General features: G+C 40.3%; 1 protein-coding gene across 2 annotated transcripts; it reads left to right on the top strand.

Moving 5' to 3' along the window:
* Nucleotides 1-1,098: 1,098 nt before the first annotated feature.
* UBXN2A (UBX domain protein 2A) lies at nucleotides 1,099-23,352 on the top strand. Of its 2 annotated transcripts, none has more exons than XM_073335897.2 (7): nucleotides 1,099-1,200; nucleotides 5,994-6,047; nucleotides 8,016-8,151; nucleotides 12,700-12,809; nucleotides 14,911-15,045; nucleotides 18,372-18,533; nucleotides 22,045-23,352. In XM_073335897.2, the coding sequence occupies exons 2-7, from the start codon at nucleotides 6,007-6,009 to the stop codon at nucleotides 22,235-22,237; spliced, it is 777 nt and encodes a 258-aa protein (XP_073191998.1). In that variant the 5' UTR covers nucleotides 1,099-1,200; nucleotides 5,994-6,006; the 3' UTR covers nucleotides 22,238-23,352. The 2 variants fall into 2 exon arrangements, with proteins under 2 accessions (XP_073191998.1, XP_073191997.1); XM_073335896.2 differs by lacking the exon at nucleotides 1,099-1,200 and adding an exon at nucleotides 2,289-2,852.
* Nucleotides 23,353-23,573: the final 221 nt, after the last annotated feature.

The raw sequence follows: 23,573 nt of genomic DNA, 5'->3' as shown, positions 1-23,573 counted from the left end.
ATTCTAAATCTGTAATGAACTCTACATCCGCAGCCTCCTGTGTCAGTACAAAGCTCTTTCCTAGATATTTATACCTGCTGGTGTTTTCAACTGGTGCTACAGTGATGCACACCTCCCTCGTAGATAGGCTGCAGCTTATTCAGGTTTGAAACCGTGGGATTTGCACAAATGTGGCTACATTGGTACAACTATCTCCAGTACAGAGAGGCCCTGGGACACTTGGCAGGGTCCTGAAAAAATAAGAAAAAGAGACACCTGGTTTTTAAATTACTTCATTACATATCTTATATAATGATGGCTTCCTAAAACTGTAGGTTCAAATCTAGAGGAAATAATTTCTCCCTCCTCAGTAAATAAACTGGGTTTTATCTATCATGTAGTGGAGGCTTTCAGACAGAGATTTAAAAACAAATAAGGTTCTCCATGGCTAGTCACAGTATCTTTTCAGGACAAGGATCAGGCACCTATCTGACTGTGAATTCTTCCACAATGTGCAGTATTTTCATAGGTGCATTTTGCTGTAGTTTCCCTCCTCTCTCATTCTGCACTGGTGGTTGCTTGCTCTCTATTCCAGATGCAGTTGCAGCAGTGGCGTTGGAACAATTTTTATAGTGTGGGTGCTGAGAGCCATTGAACAAAACTGCAGACCCTGTAAAAATATATTAATGGAATATTTTTATTATTCCATTAATTTATTATTAATATAAAAATATATTAATGGAAACCACTTCACGCCAAGGAGTTCCAGCAACCCCTGGTTGCAGCTCTGTAGTGCCTGAGGATGCAAGTGCTTGCTATGTGTGTGTAAATGACATATTCCAGGGGATCCGAGGGCTTTAGAATCAGGAATTAAGTCTCACAACCCCCTTTCTGTATCCCCCACGTAGGGATTAATCAGAGACCTCCAGCAACCCCCATGCAAAGGTAACACTGCAGACGAGGAACAAAAACAACCCCAGGCTTGCGTCCCAGCCCCGCGCCTGCCCACCTCCCGGCACCCAACCAATGGGACAAAGGCCCCGACTGCTGAACAGCTGCCGCAGCTACATCCCCCCACAGCAATGGAGGACAAAGGGCCGGTCACGTGAGGGAAGCGGGCGCCGCGGGCCCCGCCCCCGAGTGGGCGGAAGGAAGGGGGCTCGTGGAACGCGCAAGGTTGATACATTGTAGCGCCCGCCCCGCGGGCTGCGGCGGCACCAGGTGAGCGGGGCTGGGGGGCTGCGCGGGGTAGCGGCGGCGGGTGCGTGACTGGGCGCTGGGGACACAGGGGCTGCGCGGCGCGGCGCGGCGCCTGTCCCGAAGGGGCCAGCCTCTCAAAGGCGGGTCCCTGCTGTCGGCAGGCGAGGGGGCTCGGGGGGGGGGCGGGGAGAGCGCTGGGAGTTTCGCTGGAGTCTCCGCGGCGCGGCAAAATCCTCCCCCCCCTTGCAAGAGTGCGAGCGTTAGACAGTGCGGCGGCCCCCAGCTAGGGAGAGACCTAGGGCGCCCGGATAGAACCCCACAAAGCGGGGTCTTCTTTCTTGCTGCTCGCTGGCCCCCGCCCCCGGCCTCGGGGATTACTTCACTGGCCGCCCTTCTGTTTTGAAAGTGTGCGTGCGGGATTGCGGGTTGTCAGGGCATGGTGATGAACAGGCCTGACCTTCCTTCCCCTTTCCCCTGGGTTTCCTTGCTCTGCACGGGGAGGTGGCGTCGTCGGCTGGGGCTTGGTGAGCTGGGTAGTTGGCTAGTTATTGCGGAAGAGAAGTTATATCTGAGTTAGGGGATGGTCCTGGCAGTGGATGCAGTACATTGGAGGTTTGCAAGGCTGCCACATCACCCAAATGGATAGCAACATGCATTTAAGGAGGTTGGAATTTTATTCCACCCCCCCCCCCCCGGTGTGGGTGGTGGTGTTTTGTTTTTTTTTTCATTTGACAGTTCAGAAAGTGGATATGTGATCCTGTTAGGGTTATAGGTTTATATGTACAAAGGCTAGGGTAGCTTGCTGTATATTTGGATAATTTGTGGCTTATGGTATTGCATGCATGTCACTTTAATTGGAGCTGGTTAAAACTCTTTGGCACAGTGACTTTTTGACCGTAATGAAGATGTGGAAGATAACTGTTTAGGTTAAGACTTTGTGGGTTTTTTGTTATCACCATCATTTCTGTTCTACAAAACAAAAATATTCTCCTTGGGCAAGAATGGAGTGAGAAAACCAAAAGCTGAAAATATTTTCTGGTAGTGTCCTTTTTTTTTTCTTTCTTTCTTTTTTTTTTTTAAGGCATTTGTCTCTTTGTGCTTGTATCTAGTTCTTGTCTCAGACTTAGACTCTTTGGGTCAGGGATTGTATTTTTGTTCTATGTTTGTACAGTCTAGCACAATGAGGTCGTGGTCCATGACTAGGTTCTAAGTGCTATCATAATACACATGATCAATAATAATAAAACAGATAGTAAATGATTAGTCCCTGCTCCAAAGCATTTATCATCCATTTTAGCAACTGTAGTAGACCATGTTTTATGCTCTTCCTCTCATGGCTCTGTCACTTCCTCCTCCTAAGGAAAAAAACTTAAATCAGCGTAGCTACTCCCTGAACTCCAGATATGGGGGTGCTAATGTAGCTGTCCTTTGAAACAAGAGAAGCAGTGAGGTTGGATCTGTTTTCCTCACTTGAAACTTAATTTGTAGGAGGATAACAGTTAAACCGAGAAACAGTTTTTATGAGAAATTCTGTACCCACAAGAATGAATATGACAGGTCCCTGTTCCAAAGAGCTTATTGTCTGAGGCCCCAGTCTCATGGTTGGAGTCTAAATGATGGACTTGAGAGACATGTGAGGACGTAATGTACACAAGGAAATATATGAATTACAGGTATGATTACACAGATGTAGATGTGCATGTTTTGATGGATGAAAAGTTTTTAAAGTGTAAGTGCCCATTTTTGTGACACTAAGGGTAAATTTATAGTCTTGAGTGATATCTAGAAATGTCCACCAAAAGTTTGACTCTGAGTGAAATTATTTGTGTGAGTTCGGTTGATTTAGTAATAATTTAGTATGCTCCTGGGGGAATTCTGCACCAAATAAATAAATTTTCTATGCCAAAAATTAAACTCTATTCATAATATTTTAAAATTCTGCATATTTTATTTGTCAAAATAATACAGTATAATCATGCTAGTTTCAATTTGTTTGGTATTTATTTCAAAATACCTGTCAGCAAGTATGTCTGTAACAATAAAGACAACAAAAAAGATTCAGTAAATATTCTTTGACAAATGGATTCCTTACTAGGCATATTAATACAGAACTTTGAAGAATAATTCATTTAAATTACAATACAGAAACAGATTACCCCGAGCCTTTGCACTGCTTCTGAGGAGTGTGGGAAATCAGGAGTAACAGAGTAGCTGAGGAAGGTGGAAGTAATTGCTGTGAAGGAGCCCAGGAGTGAACCTGGAGGGTTGTTGGGTGAGAGAAGTATGGAACATTTTTTGGATGGGGAGGGATTGTTAGGGAATTGGGAAGCCTGCCCCATGCAGACCCTGACTGACCCCTAGCCTCTCCATTCAGTCAAGGAACGTTTGCCCATCCCGATGTATCTTTGCACCCATACTCAGCCACCCGTCCTCTTCTGTCCCCATGTGGCCTGAACCTCCCCTCAGTCACACTTCATCCCCATGTGGCTCTGCACTCCTATCGTGCCTCCCTCATCCCATGTGGCTCTGCACCCCCACTCACATTCAGCCCATGGCTCAGTGCTGTCGCCAACTAGCGCCTGTGCTCCTGCCCCAGTTTATCTCTCCCTCACTAGCCCTTCCGAACCCCAGTTCATGTGACCCTTCCCCAGCAGCTCCATGTGCCCACTCTCTATCACCCCACCCTCCATATCCTGTGCCTCCTCAGCTGGCTTCACGGGCAGGGTACTGTGAGAAAAGTAGCCTCTCCTCCTCCCTATCCAGGTCTGGCAGAGCTGGCTGCCCTCTCTTTTGGCACCACAGCAGTCTGTGATGGGCAAAAGGTGTAACCGCAACACGTCTTTGGCAGAAATGTATTTTCCACAGAGAAAAAAAATCTGTGAGGGACATGAATTCTGCGCAACTGCAGTGGCACAGAATTCTCCCAGGAGTATCAGAACAAACTTAAGTGCTAGCTCCTATGTGCTATAGACTTCCTTGCCAGCAATATTTGTTAGAGTGCAAGTCACTAATTCCTCCTAATGTTAAAGAATTTGACTTCTCAGACTAAATACTGATACAATCTAAATATAACTAATGTAATTTTTTACTCCAAACTAAATAATTATTCCATTATATAAAGCCAAGTGTGTCTTTCACAGCTGGATAAGTTTGTATACTGCTTCTATAAGTGCAAGGCCTCTTTAGAATAGTAAAAACTTAGTTTTGAAGACTTGCTTCAGCCTGTCAGTGTTTTATAACAATTCTGATTACATTTTAACTTCATTTTTTCATTACTGTCAAATTACGTGGGTTCCAGACTTGAATATTGAATATTCTATACATTTCAACTTGAAGTAAATTTACCTTTGTTGTTTTTAATAATGCAAATATTTTAAAAATGCAGATTTTTAGGTAGGTCAAATATATAAACAAAACTGTCTGTACTACCATAGCCTTGCTTCTATATGTGCTATTACTGCACTGTAAAATGGAGCAAGGACATTTTATAAACAGTGTTAAAGGGACACTAACTGTAGTCTTTTGACTGATACAGGAAATATTGCATAATCTAACCAGTTAAAGAAAAGAATAAATACATTTAGAAATGTATTACAGCTATTTTTGAGAGTGTGTCTGCATTTCTGTTATAAACTTGTTTTGTTTTTAGGGGTTTTATATGTAAAGATGAGACCATTAATATCCTGTTTAGCATAAATATCTATTTGGTTAACTAAATAGGATTATGAATTTTTGGCCAAGTTTGGTTTTTGTTTTCTCACTATCTAATAAGCCCCAAAAGCAAGTGTAAGTTAGGGGAGGAACACAGATCCTAACTCTTTCTAGTTTTGGACACTTTTGGAAGTATTGTGAGTGTTGTTACCTGTTCTCCATTCTGTAATATCTATGCACAATGTGATGCTTTGGAGCCTGATCCTGCAAGGTGGTGAGCCCTTTCAGCACAGGTGGTGCCCAGCACTTTGCAGGATCAGGCCCTTAAACATGGTTCCAGCCTCACTAGGAATTTTTCTGCTATTTTTGGCATCTCAGATCTTTATTTTTTATTTTGTTTTTGTGGCTTAATATCTCTCATTGTAGAGAGATCAGGAGATAGCACAAGAACAATATGGTATTTTTCAGTCCTGCTGACTCAGCACATTAATCCTGTATATTTAGTGCTTGAAAATCCAGGATTTAGTCTCTTGCCACATATACAACAGGAATCATGACTTGACTTAGCCAGTTTCTGGGACACTGCACCAATTTCTTGAAGAATAGAGAAGCCTTAAGGGAGGAAGTTGAAGGACACTGCATCTTTTGCTTATACGCACTGTTAAATGGAAGGTCATTGATGGAAATAAACTGTTACAAAGGATGCCTGTGACGGCATTATGGTCTTCTGCTACTGTCTGATGACACACTGCTCCCAAAATCTGTGAGAGAAGTTTCAACTAAATATGTGAAAATGAGGATGACTTGTTTTCTAAATTAGCATAAGAATGAGGGGATATTTTTGCATCAATGTTGTGTGGTGTGTTTTGGGGGGGGGACTTTTTTGGGGGGAGGTGCATTGAGAAAATATAATAACCTAATCTTCCTCCTTCTAATGTTTTGAGGGTGAAAAGGGTGCTGGGTATATTCATGATCAAATTAGAAGCCACAGGAAAGCAAAGAACCATCTGAAGACTTAGAAATCTGAAATCTTCCCAAGTGAAGTATCGACACAGAATAACTTTTAACCATAGAGAAACTGTAAACAATTTATAGCCTTCGGAAGTGTGCTACGTGTGTTAAGAATTTTGCCTGTTTCTTAAAAAATTTCTTTTCGTAATTAGGGGAAACAGCAGCATGAAAGATGTTGACAAAATTGGAACTTTAAAAGAAGAATGGTAGGTACTTATTTTTTCTTTGTATGGTTCTGTCCTGTCTTGTACCGTCTGTTTATTAATTCAACATACCATTAATTAATAATCAAACCTTCTGTAACGTCTATGAAAAAATATTATTGATTTAGTGACTATGGTTTGATATGCACGTTTTATTTGGCTCCTGCCTTCAGGAATGAAAGTTGAAATAGAATCCAGTGACATTTTATTACTTTTTTTTTTTCAGGCTAGCGCATCTCTTGTTGGCTTGTTTCTCACTGCCTCTTGAAGTACAAAGCTGCCATAACTAGCCGGCTGGCTAGAGCAAATGTTTCTGCTCCTATTATCCCATGTCACTGAGGTTTTTTTTTATTATAAAGCACTGAGGAACACTTGCAATTAAAAACAAAAGCACTGTGTTGAAGATCTGTGTTCACTTTGTCCATCTGCTCCACATAAATTTAGGTTTTTGGGTTTTTTTTTAGAAGAGGGAAATTGCTTTTGCAGAACACTTCTCATAGAACTGCAGACACAAATTCTAAGGGTGGAAGCTTTCCAAGTGGCTGCATGAACATTTATGCTTACAAGTAAAATCCATAAATCTGTCTGCCTTTCTGCTTTGACCCATTGGAAGCCTTTACATTATATGTGAAGATGTCTAGTCTTTATGCCTATTAAAACCTTAGACTTTAAGGAAAAACACTGTAAATGCCTTAACAAATGCTTATAGTTCATCTGATCTTTTGTGAGAGGGGCAAGAGGGACAATTCATCGTAATGATGTAGTGAAAATGGGGAAAGGGGGGGAATTGAATTGAATTTTTTCTTGATGTCACTAAACAAGTAAGATAGTTTCACTTTGTTTAAAAATGTTGATCTTGTATCTAACAATTTTTATGCTAATATTCTGCAATGAAGATTCTTGTTAATACAGACCTAATTATCATACTGAGCCATTCAAATGAACAATATTTTTTTCATGAACATTCATTCTAACATGAAGTCCTAATTTAGGAAAAATATTCAATTTTCTTTTATGTAAGAGTTGGGATTATTTGAACTGTTTGAAATACTTCCTGAAGTGCTAAATTAAATAAACTTGTCTGAGCTCCTCAGTAATGATTATCGTAGAAGTCAAATACTGCATGACCCTATCTGAGAACTTAAACCAAGAGGTAATCAGTCATTCAGAATGAACTATCTAGTGTCTAGTCAATAAAAAGACAACATAGTAAAAAGGAGTTCCTTTACACTGTGTACATAGAGGTACATAGCACTGTGGGTGGAAAATTGTACTAGACAGTAAAATGTTTTTGTAGGCTTTCACACCATGCTCGTTTCCAGAATATCAAAGCCTTCCGTTGTATACTTCCAATAGGCTAGAGTAGCACTGGGAAACAGCTATATTCAGGTTTATCAAATGCAGTGCTAAAGACCACAAGTGTCACAGAGGTTTTAGGGATGTCGGGGTGAAGGGCAAATAAACAGAAAATTAAATACAGGAATGACTGATATAGAGACCATCTTTGTTTTGTAAATGACTTTTGAATTTTATCTCTGAAGAACTTGGCATGTATTTTTGCACAAGTGGCTCAATGACAGCTAACTGAGACAACCGCAAATGTTTTTCTTAGTAGCAGGGTTGACTTCGACATGCAAGTTTTCTGACTTTCTATAGTAACAAGAAGAGATCACACCCTCTCATAGAGTTGGATTCCAAATTTAGAAGCTTCAGTATGGATGAATTTAATTCCCTTTGTACTATCTTTGCATGTCAGAAGAATGGTATAATGTGAATCTGCTATAGGCTGAGCCTTTTCATGAAAAGAATAGTGCAGCAAATAAAGCATATTAAAATCGTCCCACAAGGCTGTTCTAGTTCCTGTTTTCTAACAAATTACAAAATACATGGGATATGGGGAGGAAAAGACCTTTTTGTATGGAATTTCTTGTGTCCTTTAATGTGTCTCCTTAAATGACTCTTATTTCGTAGGATGTGTAAACAAGGAACTGATGACCAAATTCCTAATGGTACAGAGCAAAGCTGTGAATTTTTTGTTGATAACCTTTTTGAAGAAGCTCAGAAGGTTGGTGCTATATGCATGACACCAACTAAAGTTAAGACTGAAGTAAGTGGTCAGCCTTTTAATTTGTATTAATTTGTTAACGTGTCAATGTTTTATCATGCTGGGTATAAATTCCAGAACCAATTTACCAGGTGAAGGTAATGTACCAATAGTAACTACTGAGCAGACTTCCATGTGGAAATCATCTGGTTAACTAGGAGAACTTGACATGGAGATCAAACCCTGTGGAACTGGAGTAATGAACCCTTTGTTCTCAAGAATGATGGAAAAGCATGCAGAAGAGCATCCCACGGCAGTGCATAGCAGAGAGGAATATGCAACCCAAGGTTTTGATGTTGGACAGAGGTGACAGACAGTGCCATAATGTCTTACACATGTTCCCTCCAAAATGTATTGAGTTTATTTTATGGTGTGCCTAAACTAGTTGAAGAAAACCTCACTATGCTAATGAGAATAATAGTCAAGTCTTCACACATTCTAATTTTAAAAAGTAATAATTCAGTACTAACTGGGATTCTAAAAGTCTGTTAGTCAGTTTTGGGCTACTTAAGTGTCTGGAAAACTGGTTAAATAATAACTTTAGTTAAATCAATTTAAAAGTGCCTTGAATCAATATAAGAGTGTGTCCACTTGAAGGATTTAGCTGAATCAGTTTGTACACTGATTAAATAGGTACAAATTATTTTTGGGTAGATAAGGCCTAAATGGACAGTGAGCAGATGAGAAATGAGATGTGACAGTTGGATGCTTGGCACTGGTCTGTAGCTCCATGTGTCTTGTTTTGTCTCTCTCTCACACTCCCTATTGTTGCATGGGGATTGGGAGGGATACGAGATAACAGGCCTTTTGGAAAAAGGAAATTCTAAAGAAGAATTTGGAGGATGTAAGGGTCTTGATACGGCACCTTCACGTTTTAAAAGTATTTATAAAGGAGTATAATTTGGCTGGGTCCCCTACTCTCTTTAGGTGGACCATGCTAGAAGGCGAGCATTAGCCACCACCAATTTGGTAAACTTAATGTACCCTCTCTACACACATTCCCCCACCAATCATACATCATTTGAATGCCTGTTATGTCTACTTTGTTGTGAGGTATTATGTTGTGCCGTTACAGTAGAAATGGGGATAAACAATTAAACCATCAGTATGTTTAAATATTTGCATTCATTCCTGTTAGTTTTATGACTGTATTATTTCAAGACATAACACTGGATTTCTTTGGGACCTCAAAGCATCACGACAGCTATCTAAAGGGTAAAACAAAATCTAATAATTTGTACAGGTATCATTGAAATGTAATAGCGCTGGTGATATTTTTAGACAACATCACTATCATCTTGTTCACCAGCATGACTCTGTCAAAAGTGTGTGGGTTACCACAGTTGTCTTTGACTTTGCTGCACAGAACTGTGTACATGCCAAGATTGTTCTAACTACGGACACAATTGATTATGCAGTGACCCCCTACTGGTACAGGAACAAATAAGGTCTTGTAGAAACTCAGACGCCATTGGGCCCTTGCAGAATACAGGAAGTAGTTCATCATCCATATTTTTCCATCCATGTTGCAATGGTAATTCAATATCTGGTTTACCTATGTGCAAAGAAATCCAAATGGTTGTTTGTCAAGATGCTCTTTTGGTATGCTCTTAAAAAGTCTCCTTATGTGGTGGGAGTTTGACCCGACCTGTCCTTTTTTTGATGCCTAGATTGAGGTTTAAGCAATTCAGGTCTCTATGGGTCTTTTATTTCTCTCGTTCTTCTCATACAGCACTGCACTAACCACTTGTTCATTTGAAAGCTGTTCATCAGGCTCACTTGCCAGAAGAACATCCACAAAACATTTGGATGATTTAAATTCCTGCTGCAGATTACAAGCAGCTTGAATAGCATCAGCTAATTTTATTGTGCTGCATAAAACAATCGTAGACTTTCTTTGACCTTGCTATGTATGGAATGAATTTGCAGAAGGGGGCTGGAGGGTGGTTTCTAAACTTGCCGGTAATTTGCTATTGGAATAGCTTGCAGTTTCTACATCTGAGGAAAGTAGGGTTTTATACCTTTGTAGCAGCTTGGACAGAAGAACCTTCTTGTACATAAAATCATTGTCTGCATGTTATCAGCTCATTGAAGAGTCAATGTCATAAGGTGACTATTGTTACAGTGTAACTAGATAATGTTGCTTTAAGATTAATTTTATTCAAGTAGGAAGAAAGGCCATGATGAGTGATTAAATTGCATCCTTAGCAATTAAGTCTTAAGTTCTGCACCATGTCATCTCGTCTTTGAAGTGCTGCCTCTCTTATATTGGTTGCTCTTTCAAATGTTTTCTATTTTATGAAGTGGTGGTGTAGTTCTGTTGGTCCCAAGATATTAGAGAGACAATGTGGGTGAGGTAATATCTTTTATTTGACCAATTTCTGTTGATGAGAGAGACAAGTTTTGAGCGTACGCAGAGCTTTACGTTCAGTCTTTTTCTCAACCACCTTGTCTCCCTATTCTATGGAGCTTTTCTTGTTTTCTCAAGCAAACAATGTAGCGGGACCAGTGGCTCAAAGACCTGCTTACTCTAGTGGCTATAGAAGCTGGTGAACATATAATGCTCTGTGATCAGATTTAGAGTCTGTTTTCTTTCCTGGTTCAATACAACTCTGACATGTGCCATGTTCTACTTGCTCGTATATTTCTAAAAGCAACCCCTGTGATAGAGAATTGGTCTATTTAAACATCATCTAAACTAGAAAATTAATTCAGTAGCTGCCAATACAATTAATCTCTCTTGGCTCTTGCTGCCAGCACCACAGAATTCTGCCCAGCACTGGTGGCTTAGGACAGGTTTACATTCTTTTGATTTTTCTTGACAAATAACACACTTCTCAAAGTTTGTGGAGTCTCTTTCTCTTTAAGATATTTGTAGCCTCATGTCTACATATTCTGTAACTTCCAGATAGAGGTAAAATACCCAGTGTATATTGTTGGTAGTGCGACACCACTACCTCCAAATACTCACCAGCAACCACACACCACACAACAGAACCACTAACCCAGGAACCTATCCTTGCAACAAAGCCCGTTGCCACCTATGTCCATATATCTATTCAGGGGACACCATCATAGGGCCTAATCACACTATCAGAAGCTCGTTCACCTGCACATCTACCAATGTGATATATGCCATCATGTGCCAGCAATGCCCCTCTGCCATGTACATTGGCCGAACTGGACAGTCTCTACGTAAAAGAATAAATGGACACAAATCAGACATCAAGAATTATAACATTCAAAAGCCAGTCAGAGAACACTTTATTTTCTCTGGTTACTCGATTACAGACCTAAAAGTGGCAATTCTTCAACAAAAATACTTCAAAACCAGACTCCAATGAGAGACTGCTGAATTGGAATTAATTTGCAGACTGGACACCATTAACTTAGGCTTGAATAAAGACTGGGAGTGGATGTGTCATTACACAAAGTAAAACTATTTCCCCCCCCCCCACTATTCCTCACACGTTCTTGTCAACTGCTAGAAATGGCCCACCTTAATTATCACTACAAAAGAGTTTTTTTCTCTCCTGCTGATAATAGCTCACCTTACCTGATCACTCTCGTTACAGTGTGTATGGTAACACCCATTGTTTCATGTTTTTTCCACTGAATGCATCCGATGAAGTGATCTGTAGCTCACGAAAGCTTATGCTCAAATAAATTGGTTAGTCTCTAAGGTGCCACAAGTACTCAATTTCTTTTTCCTGGTAGTTTAGTTGTGGAAAAAGGGTCATGTCCTCTGTAGGCAGGACTAAAGTCTTTCCTACATCTTCTGGATTTGTGGTCTATGGAGACAAGGGTAGAAGTAGATTCAGTGGATCAAGCTCTTGCATATAAAACTTATGAGCTTGTGGGACAATTTCACTCAAATTCTACTTACTGGTAGAATAGTTTGTGTTTTATATAGAAACTTTTATCTAAAGATCCATAAAGCACTTGACAAACATGACTCACAGTACCCCTGTTAGGAAGGTGATTATTATTACAGATGGCAAACAGAGATGATCTTCAAGTGGCTTGTTCAAGATTACAGAGCAAATGAGCCAGATAAGGGAATTAGCTGCAGAAATCCTGTGCTCTAACTTCTCTCTCGACCACCCCTCTCAAAATTAAAGTGAAAACGGAATGTTGAATGATGCAAAACCTAGGATTCTAGATCTAGCATTTCTCACGATTGGGGTTGTTTAATTTTTTATTGGCCACGCCATGGCATGGGGTGGGAAGACAAAGATGGTAACTGTAATAATGTGATTGATAAAGTCTTGCCTTGTGAACTTTTTAACCCAAAGGCCTTTTAGCATTCTGATTCTGCTTTTTAGAGGTGTACGGTCTTCTGCTCTCAGGTCTAGAAATGTAGATCTTTAGAAATGTCATTTTTGTCCCTTGCTGTTGCTGTGTTTTGTACTGGCACTTGCCCAAGATGGATTATAGCGAGACTTGTGCCAATGTAATTTTCAGTCCCTTGAGTGGGTGAGCTAAAATCATAAGGAGATGCTAGTATACTGAGTTGTGTTTTCCCATGACTTCATTGTTTTTACTTCACAGGCTGATATAATTATTAAACTATGGAAAAATGGATTTACAGTAAATGATGGTGAACTTAGAAGCTACAAAGATGTTGCAAACCAACAGTTCTTGGATTCAGTTAAAAAAGGGTAAGTGAGCTTTGTCTGCTGAGCCTGATTGTGTTAATGCACTTCGTACATTATACTCTAATGCTGCATGAGCTTGTAACGCAGTTGCTTTGTTTATACACTCCGACAGCTGTGTATGAATTTATACTGCAGTTGTCTAAACTGGCCATTAAGGGTATGTCTGCGCTGCAGCTGGAAGGCATGATTGCCAGCACAGGTAGGTAGACTCATGCTGGCTCAACTTGAGCTAGGACGCTCAAAAGATAGCCGCGTAAATGCTGTGGCACTGTCGGCAGCTCAGGTTAGTCACCTGAATCCAAGCGTACCCTGGGTCTGAGCTTGGGCTAATAGCCCAAGCCGCTGCCTGTGCCTAAACGTCTACTCTGCTGTCTTTAGCATGTTAGCTCAAGTTTATCTACCCATGCTGGGCAGCACACCTCCCAGTTGCAGTGAAACCTAATCTAATGCCTGGTCTATACCTACACGTTAAATTGACCTAGCTATATTGCCCAGGGCTTTGAAAACCTGTGTGCCCTGGGCGACATAGTTAGGTTGACCTAACCCCCGTTGTAGATGCGTCTAGGAAGAGTTCTGTCGACCCAGCTACCACCTCTCAGAGAGGTGAATTAACTACATTGACAGAAGAGTTTTTCTTCCTCAATCTAGGAACCATCTACAGTACAGTACTGCAGCACCATAGCTGTGCCACTATGGCTGCTATAGTGTAGACCTATTCTAACACTGCAAGAATTAATGTCCAGCCAATATAGTAGCTTTTAGATGCTATGGTTAGTCACTCTCAAGTCCTGAAATAGACAACAGAATCCATGCCTTGAAGATGTTACTCTAAAGGTACAATACAGAATAGAGGACAAGATCAAGTGCCTGCCGGTAGTTGCAGCTGAACTGCTATATGAAACAGATTGATTAACTTGAGTGTAGACCAGGCAGTACTCAAATGGTGCTTTCGTTGTGGATACTCAGACTGCTCAAGTTTGAGGCGTGTTGGTGGGACTTTTGGGGCGGGGGGGGGGGGGGACATCTGCGGCCACTGCCCATGAATTTTTATAGAACTTAAGGTTGGTCAGGGTTTCAGTCAATTACCTGTCTCCCCCCTGCCCACATACTAATTCACTATTTAAGCAAAATCTAAATCAAGGTAAACTTTTTTTACAGCTATATGAATTTATTTAACCATTGTCTTTTAAATTACAAATCTTCCTTTCCACATTGTTTCAGGTCTAATTCAGTGTTAGCAGCACTTCAAAAACATTGTTTCATAAATATGCTATAAAATCATTCTTCTCTGTGAATGCAACATACAAGAGTATGTGCTCCTATCCATAATCACAATGAGCAGCCTGTCATTAGCTGGGAAAGTACACAACTCTGAATCTATAAATACCCATATCCTGCTAAGGGAAGGCGAGGTGGGTAGGGTGCACAAGCTTATCTTCTAGTGAAATAATTACAAACTGTAAGCTTTCAGATGATCCCTGGAAGGTAGTTAAAATGTGAATAGAATATTGCTAGTCAAACAGTGTTTAATTCACTAAAGATCCTAGATATTCGTGATACTCTATAGAAAATACTAAAATACATACCTTACTTTGCTTACTCTATAATTACACCTGTTAATCAAATGAGTTTCCATACTATCTGTCTTAAAAAGGAATTCTGTACCAGAAAGGTGGTCTTTATCCCATTACCAAAGAATTAACATGCTGTAATGGTGTCTAGTATTAACATTTCACAATTTTTATTAAAGATACTGGTATTACATTTCTTTGTGTTTTGATATTTCATAATATCTTTTAAAACTGAACTGTAGTTTACACAATACCCATGATGTGTTGTCTTTGCTTTTTTAGTTTTTTCACTTCCTAGTTACCTCATAATTCAGTAATTTGCAATGGATGTCTAGTTCATCAGTGTGATTTACAGATTATGCTGAGTATGTGTTAGTAAAATAGCTGCAGTGTCGCCAAATCCTTTTTGTATGGATGAGCCAGCCACACGTTAATCAGAGCTGTGTTTCAGTTTTTAGACCAAATATTGTTACGGTCTTTTCACATACAGAGAGCCTTATTTTAATTTTATATGTATTGGATTTTTTTTAAAGGGAGTTGCCAATTGAGTTACAAAAGACGTTTGATGATGAGGTGGATGTGAATGTGGAAGATAAGAAAGACGAGGTGTATGTATTAAAGAAGCCAATATTTCACCCCTTTTCTGGACAAGGTTACCGGTTAGGCAGGTAAGTGGTCTAATGGGATGTATGCCTTCTGAGTGGGTTGAGGTAGGGGAATAACTCATATCTTCATCCTTTGTGTGCTATCTATAGTAGTATTTTCTCCAATGACGCTATCCTGCCATACAAGGATTTAAATGAAACACTGAATTTCCTCTTTAAAAGCAAACTATGCAAGACGCAGTCTATGAAGAAAAGGTGAATATGACATTCACTTAGAGGTTAGGACAATGGGCAAGAGGATCTTGACTAAATGAGCAAGTTCCCTGGTATTCAGCCATGTAATTTATCCCAGTAAAATAGTGTTTAAAATTACTGCTGCATACATTAAACTGATTATTTTTCTTTTTAATTCCTATCTATTTAGTGTAGAAATTCTAATGATAGTTTTAAAACTAGACTGAGCTTATAAATGCTACAAATGGCATTGTGGTTTGGAGGATTGATTTTTGAGGATAGACACACCAGGAGCTTCTGAATGCTAAACCCAGAGATGCCACCTGAGTGCTGATCTGGGTACCTCTCTGCCTGCATTTCTGTCTGTGAAATAGGGATATTGCTTACCACATGGGAGCACTGTGCAGATTGTCAGCACAATCCTTTGACAAATGTAACTATGTATGTGCCTCTTATTTCCAATAACCAGTCTAAAAATATCCCAACTGATAGCGGCTCTTGTGATTCTAAGCGAATTAGTGATAACTCTGTGCTCTAAAATACAGTAATAAAGTAGATGGTTTTTCATAACCCTGATCAGGCCTGATTGATAGCTAAGTCCTTGCCTCAGAGTCCATAATTAACACTTGTTGTTAATTCAATTGAAGTTGTATCAATGCTCCAAATTGTTTCACACACATTAAATTGCCTGTTAAAATGATGTCTGCAGATATGGAGGGAGAAATGGCAATGGCGAAACTTTTTGGGTAAATATGAAAGCAGCCACCAAAATTGAGATAAATAGGAAAAGCAAAATCTGGCCTGAATAGTGCTGGAATTTGACTAAATGGTTGAGACAGATTGCTGACTTAAGTGGTAAGAGGCAGGGTTGTTGAGTTATTTGTTGTGCTTTGTCATGCCTATAGCACAGGGGTGGGCAAACTATAGCCCACAGGCTGGATCCGGCCCATCAGGGCTTTAGATCCGGCCCGCGGGATTGCACTGCACTGCTCCCGGAAGCAGCTGGCACCATGTCCCTGCAGCCCTGGGGGGGCTCAGTGTGCTGCCCTCACCTGTGGGTACCTCCCCCCAAAGCTCCCTTTGGCCAGCTTTTGGGGGAAGGTACCAATGGGAGCTTTGGGGGGAGGTACCCACAGGCAAGGGCAGCGGGCAGAGCCCTCTGCTCTCCTTCTCCCAGGGGCCGCAGGGATGTGGTGCTGGCTTTCCGGGAGCAGCACAGGGCCAGGGCAGGCAGACAGCCTGTGTGCACCGCTGCCACCCCGGAGCCGCTCCAGGTATGTGGCGCTGGGCCGGAGCCTGCACCCCTACCCTGAGCCCCTGCCTGCACCCCAATCCCCCTTCCCTGACCCCCTCCTGCACTTCGCACCCCCTCCTCTGCCCCAAGCCCTTCCTGCACACCGCATCCCCTCCCGCACCCCAACCCCCTGCCCCAGCCCTACATCCATGGACCTGCATACAATTTCCTGACCCCCATGTGGCCTTTGGGCCAAAAAGTTTGCCCACCCTTGCTATAGCAAGTAGTAATCCTGCCTTCCAACAGACAAACTAAAATCTGGAAACATGCTATTCTTAAACTTCTTTGTGTTCTGTTTACAAGTTTCATACAATGAAACATTTTACTACTTGCTCAGCATTTTTGTTAAGGTTTGCAAGTTTAAAATGTCCCCTCCCTCCCCCCCATTAGTCGAATCAATGGTATATTTTAGCTTGTTTTCTTTGTAAAAGTAGTAAATATCATGCTAGTCTTGGAAACCTAAACAATGCTTGGGGGTGAGTGGGGCGGTGTTATGCACTTGTCTTCATAAACTAAAACAGTTGCTATCCTACAGAATGTTGTGATTCATTAAGGCAGGTATTCATTACTACTGAGAGAAAGGGTGCTATTTTCACTGATATAGGAAGGGACAGAATTCCTAAGGAGAATCATGGGCTATTGATGCTGTAGTCCAGGATCTACTCCAGTGTGACTTCAGCTGCACTATACAATTTAGGTCTGGTCTACGCTAAGAGTTAAGTTGACCCATCTATGTCTTTCAAAGATGTGAAAAATTCACATCCCTGAGCAGTGTACTTAAGCTGACCTAACACCCAGTGCAGATAGATTTGTTAGATTTAGAAGTATTTCTGTTCTCCCTCAATGCTGCACACTCAACATTTTACTTTTGTGGTTTGGAGAACCATTGTAGTTTAATTAGGTGCTTTAAGGTTAAGCAAGAGCAACAAAAAGAGAACAAAACAGCAGGATTGAGAAAAGAGAGTAGAAAGGTGGATTGGTACAGATGGATGACTGCTGACAGGTGATTTTAATACTGATTTTGAATAATCAAAATAACCTGTAAGACTTTGTTTTTTTCCATTGTACCTCTGTGTTTTACCTAAACCCCAACTATTTGTAGTCTAAGTGCAAAATATCTCTGATCAGCATTACATGTTGTATATAGTTGTAATCTATCAGCCATGATACAATTAAAAAGTTAGGCCACATAAATAGAGGAAGCCATATTTAACCCTTAATATCTAAAATTATTACATTGGTGGACCACTTATTGCAAGTATGTTTATAATTTATAAGATTTAGGACTAGCCTTTTTTTCAGTGTTTAGAGATTTATTCTACCACACTTAGAGCAGAGCATCACTAATGGGTGATGTGTAATCTATTTTTTATGCTTTATAAAAGGGTAAGTACCACACACATCACAGTTAAGCCCTCCAACAAATTACTGTTAGCCTGTAAATTCTTCAGTCAAACTCCTGAAGGTGTTACTTTATTTCCTCCCAGTGAAGGATATATAGGCAACAGAACATCAAGTCCTATTATTTAGGCATTTAATTCTACATCTTATCTTTATCACTTAAATCTCTCTGTCTCTTAATGAAAATAAAGATTATTTTAAATTATTTAACAGAAATAGGATATTCTCTCCCTTACATCATGTTTGAAGTTGTCAAGTCGAAGAGTTGTTGCATCTCTCTAGTAAAGCCTCAACTTTAATTTGTATTCCTAGGCTTGTTGCACATCTGTTAGTACACTCTGACAGGATTTAGAACCTCCTAGAAATGTTTTCGTTCAGTCAAAAAAATAGAAGAGGTAATGACTATTCTAGCTTATGATTTTATGTGGACTGCATAATCTTTTTTGGCTCTTCTTTCCAGTGCGACTCCAAGAATAATTTCTAAAGTGAAAAAGGACCTTGAAGCTGAGAACAAAAGGCCTCTTCCTTCAGTAACACTAAGCGATTTGGAACCAGTCACTAATATCCAGATCTGGTTAGCAGATGGGGAAAGGATAGTACAAAAGTTTAATGTTTCTCATAGGTAAGATTTATCTTATCACTATCCTATATAGGACTTGGAGGTGATTATCCCATTAACCCTTTTACACTAATACATCTAGAAATTCTTTAAGTATTTATATGGCCTCTCATCATCTGAGTTCCTCTCAGATACACAAAAATAAAGATGACTTTTTTTGTCCTTCCAAGCCTGTAGGAGAAACCAATCAAGTGCTGTATGTACCCGTGTGCGGCAGAAGGGAAAACAAAACATAACTGCCAATGAACGTAATAGACTGCCAAGTTAATTGATCAAGATCTGCGTAATACCAATTTATCAAGGCATAACTGTTGGATTTTTGTCATTTTACTGGCAGTTAAGTGTTTTTGAGGTGTCTATAATTCCTTGATGCAGGTTCTGTTATAGGGGATCTTTTAGGGACAGTACAGATTTTTATTGTTTAGTTTTAGTTTATCCTTTTTTGTACAGCTTACTTATTTTTAAGACCATCTGTCTTCAAAAAAAACAAGTGTCTTCCAGGAAGTTCCTCCAAAGAATTTTTATGAGAAACTCACTAATAAAAGCAATTGATTGCTCATGGCTGGGATTAAACACTAGTGGCAGGTGAGGATGGGGTGGACAGCATGACGGACGTGAGGCCTTGAAAAATCCACTTGCCTGGATCAAGTAGAAAGCGTTCCCTGGTAGATACCATCAGTGTCTAAGTGCCTAAGCTTTCACTCTTTAAAATTAAATAATTTTTTTCTAGCCCTTATGGTTGCAGAGAGAACCTTTCAGATATGAACTTATTCTAACCCAGTGTCTGCAGACTTAGGAAGAGGATTCAGAGCCGCTGCTGCTCGTAGCTTTCCTGAGCTTCAGCAGAGGTGAAAAGGACGAGTCTCATCAACTTTCATTGCTGCTATTGAGAACCCTGTGGGCAGCAATGATCTGGGCAGATTCAGATTGATTGTGCTGCTGAGGCAGTCTGCTGGTGAGGAGGGCCCAAAAACTGAGGCTGGAGGGGAGAGGTAGAGTAGCAGAAATGCACACCCCACAAAGCAGCCAGGAAACTGAGGGAGAAGAACAGTAGTGGAAATCCCATCCACCCTTGCATCAGCTGGAAGATTGAGGTAAAAGGTGAAAAACAGGAGACAATGTTTCTCGTCCCTCTCAGCAGTCAAAGGGAGTTACGGGAGGTGATCCAAATTTTAAGAGAAACTCCAAAGCAGGGTCCAGGGTCAGAACACTGGTGGAAGCCCAGCATCCTGCAGTGGGGAGAGCACTCATCTAGGTGTCTGTCCTGACTGTGTGGGTGGAACATTTCAAACCAGTCTGTGACTAATTTGTCTACTGGGTGTCTAGTAAAACCCCCAAGCCCTGCAAGGGGCTCTGATAAAGCTGTAGTCAGGGTACACATGTTTTTTAGGGGAAAGTAGAATCAATTACTAAAGGAGATTAGGTTGAAGAACTACAACCTTCAGTGACCTTTTCCTATAATTTACTATGCTGATAACACAACTGTAATATATAGAATGAATATCTTGTGCTATACATCTCTCTGAAGTGATCATAAAGCTTACCTTCAACACCAGTTCAGGTTGTATTGCTCTCTCTAGTACACTGTATATTGGTTTATACCCAGTCAGGATGGCAGCCTGTAACTGCTTAGTCTATCTCTGAATTCATCAAGATACTAGAAGTCTGAGAGGCTCCATTTGTTAGTGTTCACTGTCTCTAAAGGTCTCTAAAGTCATAGAATCCAAATCAGTCATAGAATCCAAATCAGATCGTTATTATTAATGAGGGGTGCGTTTGCATTTTGATTATTAAACCTTTTATTGGCGGGCTCAATATTTTTCCTATTCCAAAATATATAGGATTAAAATTCCTAATATGTTTTCATCCTAGTGCAAATAGATTCATCTTAACAGTTCTTCAGACCAGTCTTATCTGACAGATTGTAGTTGGTATGAGTAGAACATCCCCTTTCACATAACCATATTGTCAGAAAACATTTAAAAGTGTTATTCTATCATAACTTGTATTTATGCTAGTGTACCAATGAGCTTCTGTGGTCTGTTGTACATACACATGCTGTCAAGGTTGCTTCCTCACTCTGAACTCTAGGGTACAGATGTGGGGACCTGCATGAAAGACCCCCTAAGCTTATTCTTACCAGCTTAGGTTAAAACTTCTCCAAGCTACAAACTGTTTTACCTTTTGTCCTTGAACCTTTATGCTGCCACCACCAAAGTGTCTAACAAAATATTAACAGGGGAAGTGCCCACTTGGAAATGTCTCCCCCCACCTCCAATATCCCCCCCAAGCCCTACACCCCCTTTCCTGGGGAAGGCTTGATAAAAATCCTCACCAATTTGCAGAGGTGAACACAGACCCAAACCCTTGGATCTTAAGAACAATGAAAAAGCAATCAGGTTCTTAAAAGAAGAATTTTAATTAAAGAAAAAGTAAAAATCACCTCTGTAAAATCAGGATGGTAAATACCTTACAGGGTAATCAGATTCAAAACATAGAGAATCCCTCTAGGCAAACCCTTAAGTTACAAAAAGACTCAAAAACAGGAATATACATTCCATTCAGCACAACTTATTTTATCAGCCATTTAAACAAAACCGAATCTAACGCATATCTAACTAGATTGCTTATTAACCCTTTACAGGAGTTCTGACCTGCATTCCTGCTCTGGTCCTGGCAAAAGCATCACACAGACAGAGAGGACCCTTTGTGTCCCGTCATTCTCCCCCCCCCCCCGTCCCCCGCTTTGAAAGTATCTTGTCTCCTCATAGGTCATTTTGGTCAGGTGCCAGCAATGTTATCTTAGCTTCTTAACCCTTTACAGGTGAAAGGGTTTTTCCTCTGGCTAGGAGGGATTTAAAGATGTTTACCCTTCCCTTTATATTTATGACACATGCGCTGTAGTTAAAAATAACAGAAATTTTAAGGCAAATTCAAGGGACTTGTCTTTATGGTACTATGATATTCTTAACCATTATTATCATAAACCATGTTTTTTCATTGGAGAGGGCCAGAAAATGGCTAAAAGCACTCTATAGTATGTGCTGCTGCTGTGTTTAAGTTAAGGGAAAAAACATTATGTGCTTCTGACCTTAAATAGTTCAAGTGTAAATTCCACAACTTCCATATCTAACATGAATTTAGTGCTGGTGAAGAGTCCTGGGTGATGTGGCTGAAGTCACAGAGCAGGTAGAATTTCAGGGTATTCTCTGTGCAGAATTAAGGAGAAACCAGAATGAAGGCACGTTCAGCTAGCATGCCAGTTGCTGGGTCATAGTGAATGCTGTGGGAATGTATTGTGTAGATTACATATATGGCTGCAAAGGAGAGTACAGTAGTATATAAAAACTAGTTCCACTAGCAGTGCAAGAATCATACTTTGGAAACTGCCACAGAGCCTGCATGTATGCTGCATTGTGTGCATGACTTGTGCTCACCCCCACACCTCTTGAAAACAATTGACTCACATGCTTAGAAGCATTTTAACTTGCTGGATATTCTTTTTCCTTTTCAGAATAAGCCATGTCAGAGACTTCATAACAAAATATCAAGGATCGCAGGGAAGTGTCCCCTTCAGCCTGACCACATCTCTTCCTTTCCTAGAGCTGCTGGATGAGACTCTCACTCTGAAGGAAGCTAACTTGCAGAACGCTGTTATAGTTCAGAGACTTCAGAAAACAACTGAGCCTTTCAGAAGTTTATCATAGTCTTTGGTTTTAAAAGTACCTTGATTATGACAGTAGAACTGCTGCTGCAAGTAATGGCCAAAAAACCATAAAGACTTACCCAAACAAATTAGCTTTCAACTCACCAAAAGGCTACATATAAGTTGAACTTAGCTAGACAAAACCAAAAAAAACCTGAACAGCAATATCTGGACGCACTGTATCATCTCCACAAAGCTGCACTCTTCTTAAAGAGCAAAATGTGTGTGTTGTGCTGTAGTTTGCGGTATTTTCTAACCATTTCAGTGTTTGGAGACCAGCAATAATGAAGCAGAGGTAACCTAGTAAGACGGAGCCCATCATCTAAGTTCCTTCTAGCTAGAAAGCACTAATGGCCTTTTAAAGGGATGTTTGGGTTAAAATCATGAGTCTAAAAGACTTGTGTTACGAATAGCATTTTAAGTGAAAATTAAGTCTTATTTTATTTTTTCACTTCAGTTTGGACAGAGAAACATGAGTGAAACCAAGTGGTTTTGTTTCAATCAGTCAGTTTCAGGTTGTGATTTTTCTTACACTAATGTTTATCATTGAAGCATCTGTAATCTAGACTTGCATTTAAACACTTTTCACTATTTCCATAGAAACTCTTAAAGAAATTATGAAAAGCTGTTGCAATTAAGTTTAACAATCTAAATTTTGGGACTTCCCTTTCAAAGCCTGTATTACACTTGTGCACATGGGAACATCTGAAGACAAGAATGAGTTGGCTCCTTTGCATGCTGTATGTGAGGTGCTACAACGTAGACTCCTGAGGTTTGCGATTACTAATGGTTGAAATAGCTGCTTGCCTCACTGGCAGCTCTGTTCCCATCCCCAAGACATGGAATGTCATGACAGGTGCCCTTTGAACTTCATGTGCCACTAGCTGCGTAATCTATCCTGACACATGTGAGACACAAGCGTGACACCTTGCAAGACACACCATGACACCCAATAATTTTAACAGTAGACTAAAGATGGCTACAGAGAAATATATAGTTAAAATACAAACTTCCATCTATGCCAAATTGCCAGATATGGGCAGAGTTAATTTGCACATGTAAGTCTTCCAATAACATTTTAAAACCCTTATTTGGCAATAAAGCGGCTTCCTTCTCCTCTGTTCATTTGTTTGTTCTTTATATCAATCCTCACTTGCTGTTTAAGTTTGGTTTATTTTGCAATGTATAAAATATGCCTGTCGTCGTGCTTTTAATTTGTGTCCCCATGGCCAATTACCATTAGTATGCCATACATTACCTGTTGAGAAACCAATATAAGGACTGTAGATTTTTGCATACAATTTTGCTAGACAGTTTGCATGAATCATTAAGTTCAG

Source organism: Lepidochelys kempii, chromosome 3 (genome assembly GCF_965140285.1).
Source record: "Lepidochelys kempii isolate rLepKem1 chromosome 3, rLepKem1.hap1, whole genome shotgun sequence".
Lineage (NCBI taxonomy): Eukaryota > Metazoa > Chordata > Testudines > Cheloniidae > Lepidochelys > Lepidochelys kempii.
This window is presented reverse-complemented; position numbering and strand designations above follow the sequence as displayed.